General features: G+C 37.9%; 2 protein-coding genes across 2 annotated transcripts; both read left to right on the top strand.

The window, feature by feature from the left end:
• The first annotated feature begins 20 nt into the window (after positions 1-20).
• LOC106173867 (SAP30-binding protein) lies at positions 21-4,854 on the top strand. Its single transcript, XM_013555162.2, has 10 exons — positions 21-488; positions 727-827; positions 1,016-1,058; positions 1,379-1,467; positions 1,740-1,831; positions 2,078-2,138; positions 2,558-2,609; positions 2,971-3,029; positions 3,217-3,259; positions 3,707-4,854. The coding sequence occupies exons 1-10, from the start codon at positions 281-283 to the stop codon at positions 3,889-3,891; spliced, it is 933 nt and encodes a 310-aa protein (XP_013410616.1). The 5' UTR covers positions 21-280; the 3' UTR covers positions 3,892-4,854.
• A 1,099-nt stretch (positions 4,855-5,953) lies between these two features.
• On the top strand, positions 5,954-8,484 carry LOC106173866 (actin, cytoplasmic 2). Its single transcript, XM_013555161.2, has 2 exons — positions 5,954-6,766; positions 7,083-8,484. The coding sequence occupies exons 1-2, from the start codon at positions 6,638-6,640 to the stop codon at positions 8,085-8,087; spliced, it is 1,134 nt and encodes a 377-aa protein (XP_013410615.1). The 5' UTR covers positions 5,954-6,637; the 3' UTR covers positions 8,088-8,484.
• The last annotated feature ends 850 nt before the right edge of the window (positions 8,485-9,334 follow it).

Raw genomic sequence — 9,334 nt, 5'->3', positions numbered from 1 at the left:
AAGAAAAACTTAAGATCTTCTGTATTTTAAGGACAGAATGCGGTACCAACGTTTTGTGAGCGTGTGAGTCGTAAGTGTAGTTTGTGTACGGGGAATTGTATTCAAAAGATCTAGGTTCTAAGAATGTTCAAGTTTAATTTCAGTGGTTGAATTTATCAGGACAAATGGTGTTCTTTTAGTGCCTTGAAAATCGGCTATCATTATCACAAAAGACTAGTGAAATTGACTCTCAAAGTGGGAGATCGTTTCGATTTTGAACGCCGTGAGCAGTGTAACAAACATGGAGAGAAATGACAGTCAAACTACTATTAAGTCTCTGGCAAGTGCCTATGCTGACGCTGATTCAGATCCCGAAAAGGAACCAGAAATTGACACAAGAATATCAGATTCTGACTCTGAACATGGCGATGATCAACCGTTAACAATTAAGACGACGAGTGACTCGGGTGAGGGCGGTGAGGGCCCTCCTGTCAAAAAGCCGAAAAAAGGTAAGTCTCTTCACATCTTGTGATTTGTTGCTGATTTATGTTTAAACATTATTAGTACATCAAAATTAATGTATAAAGTGAATTTATTTCAGGCTACCTGGAATTGTATTCATTCATCGCAAAAACATGGTAAAATGCCCCCCTCATAAGTTCTTAAATTGTCAGCAATTTTTGTTTTACAATTTGAGACAATGATAAGTGTTCCATTGGTGGTTATAAATTTGAGTTGTTATTGCAGTGAACAGGTTGGTATCCTACGCGGCTGATGAAATCGAGGAAAGCAGCGATGAAGAAGAAAAGAAGGAAGATGATGATATGGCAATGCTCAGTGAGATGCAGGTAGATTCATAGTCAATAGAAACTCAATTTTTTTTACAAATACTTCTTATTTAATATGTTTATTTAGTTAATCAAAAATATGAATATAAACACACATACCTGTAAGCACTGTGATATATCTCCTAAGGTTTTTCCTCTAAAGCTATGTTTCTTCTATTTTTTACTTATTAAATTCATTTGTTTTGCAGGGTGTTGTTGACTATGGAGCATCCATGGACTCTTTAGCAGCATGTAAGATTATAGGTGTACTAAAACACTGAGTGTCAAATTGACCTGAGAACACATTTCTCAAATAATGTTGTTCAGTGCCTAAAACATTAACTGATCAAAGAGATATTGTATAGCACTAAGTCTTTAATTTAAGGGCCAGATATGTATGTGATTTCAGGGAATGTTTTTTAAATTTATTCATTGAATTTATTTTATAAAATTGTTATTATCATCATTGTATTTTGTTTTGAAAATCTTTGATTATGGTTACCCTATTATAAGTCCCCTTGCCTCAGTATTAATATTAATAAAGTAAATGTCTGTCCTTATATTCTGTTTAGCTTCCTTGTCCAGAAGTGTTCAACATTTAAGTGAAGATGAGATTCAGATTCCCCCAGAGCCTCCAGGCAGGTGCTCCAGAGAGTTGCAGGTGTGTGGAGTGGCATGAGGATTGTTTCTACTGAATTAACTCACCTGGTGTCTTCTGTTTGATGACACAGTGTTAACTTTAATAATAGTTTTGGACTGATGAAATAGTTATTAAGCTGAAGAAATTTTCTTGTTAGTGACAATTAGATATACTTTGAGCAATATTCATTTTATTTAAAGTTCATTTGTCAACAGATGCCAACTTCTGAAATCTGTTCTGTTTTTAATTCAGGATTAAATTAGTTGTTTCAAAAGAAAAGATTTTGCTTTCAGGACAGAATTGCAGGTTTGTTTGACTTAATGAATAGAACTGGAGTGGACATGAATGACAAGATACAACGAGAGAAAGACTTCAGAAATCCAAGGTATGCTTTAGTTAAAAAATTAGCCTTTGTTGTTGTTGAAAACATCACTGTGACAAGCTCATTTGTGAGAGAGCAGACATGAATACATAGATTTAGATTTTGTTCAAATAAGAAATGGTCCATTTTAAAAGTATATATAAAATAGTTTGTGACTGATAAAATGAAGCATTTTTATGTCAGCAATAGAAGTACATAGTAACTTGAGAAGTACTGGCTATTTTTTCAGTATCTCTTGCTCTATTTCAGTATATATGCAAAACTGGTAGAATTCTGTGAAATAGATGAAAAGGGAACAAACTATCCACCTGTGAGTAATATTTTAATATCCGTTTAATTTTATTTGATCAAGTTAAAAATGCAAACTCAATTTTTACAGTTTTTTTAATAAGTCTTTATCAGATAACCTTATATTGAGACATGATAAATGCTCTGTGGCATATGTAATTTCATCTGTTAACAGCTTTGAAATATGTTATATTTGGAGTGGTATAAATTGGACCTTTTTTTTTTTTTCAAAAAATTATGTATTAGGTTATCCATTTCGGGGTTTCCATAGATATTCCACAATATCTAATAGGGTTAAACCAATACCCACATGAAGATGTTGACATAGTTGTATATTTCACAATTTTGCATTTCAATATGAATAATATATGTCAATTTGATGTAAAATTACTGTTTATTCTTCGTCTTTTTCCTGGTCATATGTGGTTCCTCTCTTTCCAGGACATATTTGATCCACATTTTTGGGGCAAAGAGTCATACTATGATGAGCTAGGTAAGAGAAGTCTTGTTGCATTATTACTTGCATTAATAAACTATGTATACTGACAGTCAATGAAAACGCATCATGTATTTATCAAATAATATTTTAAGTTCCTTTGGAACATTAAGAAAATAACAGTTTTCATGTGAAATATGACCCATTATTCAGTCAAACAAGGTGACTCTCTTATGACCAAACAAGGGTATTTGTACCGTATATATGGTTGGAATCAATTCTCAGTAAAAAAGTACAAGAAAGTTTTCTGATGCATTTTCATTGACTGTCAGTATATGTTTGAATAAGTAGACACTCATTGAGTCTGAAATTGTCAGTAATGTGGTTTTTAAGTTGCTTGTATCATTTTCTTATTCAGCTAAGGTTCAGAAAGTTGAAATGGATAAAAAGGAAAGGGAGAAAAAAGAGAAAACCAAGGTAATTTTGAAATTATCATAACTCATCTTTTTAACAGATTGGTCTCCATAACAAACTTAATATTGCTAATGTCATATAAAAATGTAAGATGAAAAATTTAATTTTCCACACATCACCTGAACCTATCATGTAAATGGAAATTGATTGAAAATAATGGAATTATTTTTGATACAATTGTTTTACATAGGTTGAATTTGTGGTTGGAACTGCCAAGAAATCCACTGAGCCAGGTAATGCTCAAACTGGGATTATAGAGGAAAATAAAACATCAGATAAAACGTGTTGATTTCACTGGAAGGGTACACATAGTTGTAAAAACTAGTTTATTGCAAAGAATTATGATATGTGTTCTGTTGCATTGAAACTTGAAAGAAGTGCTTTTCATGACTGGAAGCTTTTAATTTAATAATTATTTTTATCCATTAGTCATCATTACTCTGTCATGTAATTATTATAAAACTTGGAGAATTTATTCAAGTTAATCATTAGGAATAATAAGTTATTGATCAGACAATACCAGTTACATCAAATTGTGCATAAATAGTTACATGAACTTATATGTATGATAAATTTGTTAAGTGTGTCACCTTAAGTACCTCAAAAAACCCTTCAATTCAATTTTAAAATAATGGTATTTATCATCACCATTTTATGAAACAAAAATCCCCACATTCCAGATGACAAGAAGAGGAAGAGCAAGTGGGACGCCCAGCCCCAGGTGTTGTCCACTGCCAGACCAACGGTCATCACCACCACTGTCCTCAACCCCCCTGTAGTCTCCGTCACGACCAGCTCTACGGGTGCCAAGACCACCGTCATCTCAGCCGTGGGTAGCATAACTGCATCAAAGAAGTCCAAGTGATATGATGTGATATGAGACTGCAGGATGGTAGGATATGAGACTTATGTCAGTGGTAGAATGTCAGTCATTGAAGGATGGCAGATTATGAGTAGTCTGAATAGTAGAATCATACATGGTTAAACTACTTCAAAATGGAAGTAAGTCTCATGATTTTCAGTCCTGCATCATTTAATGGTAGGAATGTAAACAGAAGATGTCCCCTCACACTTTGTGCCCTTCAAGGCTGCCAGCAGAGGGAGCTGATGTAAAGCAGGAGCATCACTGTCTTCACTGAAGAAGTAGTTTCCACACAAGCTATTAAAAGTGCAGATCAACACGGCTGGGATCTATCTACCACAGTTGTATGTGTCACAGTTGTATCTGTCACCTAAAAAGGAAAGCAGGAAATGAGGGACATCTCAGTTGTGTGACACTGCCCAGCTTCACTTAACTGTTGTAAGGGAACGTCACACACACGCCAGAAGTTGGTACAGATGTTTTATGACCAGTTGTCGTAATAAAGCTGTGACTGTGACCAGTTGTGTGTTAAAGAACAAATTGGAGTAACACCAAGAACATCCCTCTGATGTCGTCATTAGATTGTAGTTTTATTATGTTTCAAATAGAGACTGATGTGCTGAATTGTGGTGTTAAAATGGTCCCTTCTTGACACGTGACGGACTGAGATGGCTGACTAGGATATATAGACATTGATGTTTAAATATTGTATAATAACGTAAATGGAAAATATTTTGGTCTATTTTTGATATTTTAAAGAGGATTTTGAAGAGAAGTGTGGGTGAAAAGTACCGTTTCTGTTTAACAGTTATGTTATTTTAACGTTCAGAAAACGCCAGCATGTCTTTAAGTTAGAGAAAGTGACGTGGGCCACATCATTTCACTCTTAAAAACAGAACAACACAGTTAAATGAATTCAATGTGATTGAAATATTGTTGAATAAAATGCCTTAAAGTTGAAAGAAAGTCGTTTGCGATCTGTAACATTTCCTGTTTTTCCCCTCTGCGTATTGGGTCATTTAAGTTTGTGTTCGTAATGACTGATGAGCGATTGAAATTAAAGCGATAACAACTGTTTGTAAGATAACCATATTTCACAATAAATATATTGTAAATAACTCATAGAAATACAATCAATCCTATTTTACCCCCAAAACGGCGGTTCGCAATTATTTTGGAATTTGTGTTTGCCATCACATCACGTGACCTCCATAGATGGCTACACTCTGTAATAATCTCTCCCCCGTTTTTAAGAGATTGTTACAAAAAACAAACTTTTTAGAAAAAAAACGGGGACTAATTTTAAATGTCGAAATAGATTCATTAACCATTGGTAAGTATGGGGAAATTGTCCTTTACCACAGGAAAATGTTTTGGCCAAAATGAACAGTTGTTATCCCTTTAATTCAAACTGTAAAATTTGTATAGAACGAATTATTCGTGCAAAATATTTCTTTTAATGGGATGTGATTGCGGTTTTGTCAAGTTCCCCTCAATACCCAGTGTCATGTTCAGTTAACGTAGTCAGAACGCCGCTCCCAAACCTCTCCCCCAGTTCCTTCTGAATTTCTTCCTCACGATCAGCATTGTCATCCAATCGCCATCATAACCCGGGGTTCGTTAGATCTAATACCAGTGACCACTAATGAGGTGTTCATGTTGTAGCTTGGCATACAATGAAGTTATGTCACGGAATGGTCAACAATTATTTAAGACATTTACCTCTAAGGCTGTATTCCCAGAGCTTTTAGATCGATCTATCCCCGCGGGGAATCTCACTTGATTACTGTCAGATAATCCGGCTTAAATGTCCGTCCCGCCAACTACAAGCTGTAAGGGGGTAATTAACTTTCGTGTCCGCCCGGCTGACAGCTATTTAGCGTAAACCCCCAGGGAGTTAGGTCGATCTAAAGTAGATCGATCTAATCTCTGGAAATGGGGTCTAAGATCTCGAGAGGTACCAACCTCTCCCGTTCCACGAGTTGCATTAACGTTGGGCTCGGAGGTTGGGGTGGGGGTAGTGGAGGGAGGTGGGGGGTAAAGAGTCGCTTGAAATATGCGTCCTTGGAACTTGTATTGAACAGGCAATGACAGTGAACCATCTCGTTCTCTTGTCATCGGATTATAATACCTCGCGCAGACAACTCTTCAGATTTTGAGCAATGCCTAATTAGAATTCAAATGAAAGATGTGTGAAAAAAGGAAAATGAAGTACGGTCCAGCCATTTCCTTCGAACGGATCCCTGACCACTGATAACGAGATGGAATTAATGATTAGAAAATATTCAGTGTATACTTGTATATACAGTGTATACTTGGTTCCATCACTTTGTATCCAGATTTATGAACAATCAAAGTATCGTCGCTATCAGATGATTACAGAACTTCATCAAATCTTTTTAATGGGTGGTACCAGGTTTGTAGAACATATGGCGCGTGGAAAAAGTATTTCCTATTGCATGAGATTTGATTGGGGCAAATACCAGCTGTGTTCGGAAACAACTTGTATATTCATCTCTTCCCATAATATTAATTCGCTGCGTTCAATCATTTTGCCCACATATGGAAGTGAGTGAAAGGTCATTAAGATGTCCTTGTGACACAGATGGCTTTAAAAAAGACTGTCCAGGTAAAAACTGTCATTTTAAAATCAGAGTTCAATATTTTAACACCTTTGTCGGGACTTGATAGCAGAGGGCACTGCTTGTGTTTTTGACCAAATAGCCTTGATTGATATTAGAGCAGCGGAATGAGCGACATGGACGAGATAGCCGCCCTGGTCATTGACAACGGTTCTGGGATGTGCAAGGCAGGGTTTGCAGGAGATGATGCTCCCAGAGCTGTGTTCCCTTCTATTGTAGGCCGACCCAGACACCAGGTGAGGAGAAGTTGATACGATATTTGTAAAAACTCTTTCTTGGTGATTATAATTTGAAAGGGAAAAGCCAGTTAGAGGGGCATCAATATATCGATACAGTGGCCGGGTTTATAATGTCTCTCTGTCTTCGATTTAATTACAATATACGAAGTACTACTCGAGAAATGTATCACTCTAGAAAGCCTATATCAATGACTAAATATATTTCTCGTTGGTAATTTCCATTACTCATTTTATTGAACAGAAAACTGCAAAATTTTTCTTACGTGTTAACCTATAAAGAAGTCTATGATGGTGATTTTCTTCTAATTTAAAGGGTGTGATGGTGGGTATGGGGCAGAAGGACAGTTATGTCGGCGATGAGGCCCAGAGCAAGAGAGGTATCCTCACCCTGAAGTACCCCATTGAACACGGCATCGTCACAAACTGGGACGATATGGAGAAGATCTGGCATCACACCTTCTACAATGAGCTGCGTGTGGCCCCAGAGGAGCACCCAATCCTTCTCACTGAAGCCCCCCTGAACCCCAAAGCTAACCGTGAGAAGATGACTCAGATAATGTTCGAGACTTTCAACACCCCTGCTATGTACGTGGCTATTCAGGCCGTACTGTCTCTATATGCTTCTGGTCGTACCACAGGGATCGTGTTCGACTCGGGAGATGGCGTCACCCACACAGTACCCATCTATGAAGGCTACGCTCTCCCCCACGCCATCCTCCGCATGGACCTGGCTGGGAGGGACCTCACCGACTATCTCATGAAAATTCTCACAGAGCGTGGGTACTCATTCACGACCACAGCCGAAAGAGAGATTGTGCGAGACATTAAGGAGAAATTGTGTTACGTTGCCCTTGATTTCGAGCAGGAGATGGCGACTGCTGCTGCTAGCTCCTCCCTGGAGAAGTGTTATGAACTGCCTGACGGTCAGGTGATCACCATCGGTAACGAGCGGTTCAGGTGCCCGGAGGCGTTGTTCCAGCCGTCGTTCTTGGGCATGGAAGCCGCCGGCATTCACGAAACCACCTTCAACTCCATCATGAAATGTGACGTAGACATCAGGAAGGATCTGTACGCTAACACTGTGCTGTCCGGGGGGACTTCCATGTACCCAGGGATCGCTGACCGCATGCAGAAAGAGATCACCAACCTGGCCCCGGCCACCATGAAGGTGAAGATCATCGCTCCACCAGAACGGAAATATTCCGTCTGGATAGGCGGCTCCATCTTGGCGTCTCTGTCCACCTTCCAGCAGATGTGGATCAGTAAATTGGAGTATGATGAGTCCGGTCCTGGAATCGTGCACAGAAAATGTTTTTAAAAGAACTCCACGGCTTCAAAGCTAGATTTATGACAATACATTTTAATACAACTGTGAATGAGTTTGTGAAATTTGACTTTCTTTGATACTAGTGGCTTTTGATCACTGGTAGAACTTCATTGGTGATGGTGAGCAGCGAGTATCTATGTATTTATACTAAAACCTGGTTGTGAAGAAGCGTGTTTCCTGGTGGTATTATTTCTGATAATGTTTAAGATGTAAGTTACAATTTCGCCGTTTACTACGTATTCGCAGTGTAAAGCGTGTACATTTGCATGATGAACGAGTAATTATATAAATGTGTTTACAAATATTAATACATTTATGCCGGATCGAATGATTTCCATTGTGTATATAGCTGTTAAAGTTGAAGTTCAATAAAATCTAATACATGGATTCTCAGAGTAAATATTGTTTGTTATAAAACTCAAGCATACAGTTGAAAGGAGAAACAAATCATCCGATTTGTGGAATTAAAAAACTAAATGCTGTAATTAACGAAACCTATAAAACATTCCTTAGCAATTAAAGCTACATCTGTTTAATGGGTGGTCCTTATTTCCGAGAAACAACCTCTTATCATTAAAATTATTCGATTCCACTGTAAGTGTTATCTTTTATTAAAGTGCATAAATCAAGACGCTGAGATTGCCATATGGCTTTTTCCCATGAGTATGGAATAAACAGTTCATCCAAATTTTCAATCCTCAGAGAATTGCAATCGGATCAAGAACTAAGTCAGTTTGATCTCTACAAAGCAGAATAATTTGAGTTAACCATGATTACAATTTTGAAGTCGGCTGTCGTATATGTCACCACTGTTGCATTTGTCTTCGCGGCATTGCGTTTGGTGACACCAGTAAAAGTGCGTTCCTTCACTTTCTCCAGCTCGTCTGGAAGAACGAACCGCATGTTGAGCGACAGTGCGTTAGTTTTACAAGAAATTCAAAACATTTCAGCTGTAGGTTGCGCTTTGAAGTGCCTAGTTACCAGTGGCTGCCGAGCGTTCAACTACGGATCCACGTGCCAGCTTTTATTGAAGGCGGTATGCGATGAGCCCACACTGAAGTTGGACGACAGCGCACGCTACCGGTACTTTGACATTTTGACCAAAAAAGAGGTAGGTTGGCCTTTGACTTCTTAATGGCAGTTATTTCCAGGGTAATCTCTGTATCGGGTAAATTATATATCGGGTATATTTTATCACCAAGTCAATTTTGGGGATTTTGAAATGATAAGCGTATGAC

This window comes from Lingula anatina, chromosome 1 (genome assembly GCF_051362555.1).
Source record: "Lingula anatina isolate TDL-2025a chromosome 1, LinAna3.0, whole genome shotgun sequence".
Lineage (NCBI taxonomy): Eukaryota > Metazoa > Brachiopoda > Lingulata > Lingulida > Lingulidae > Lingula > Lingula anatina.
The sequence above is the reverse complement of the archived record's forward strand: the minus strand, read 5'-3'. Positions and strand labels throughout refer to the sequence as shown.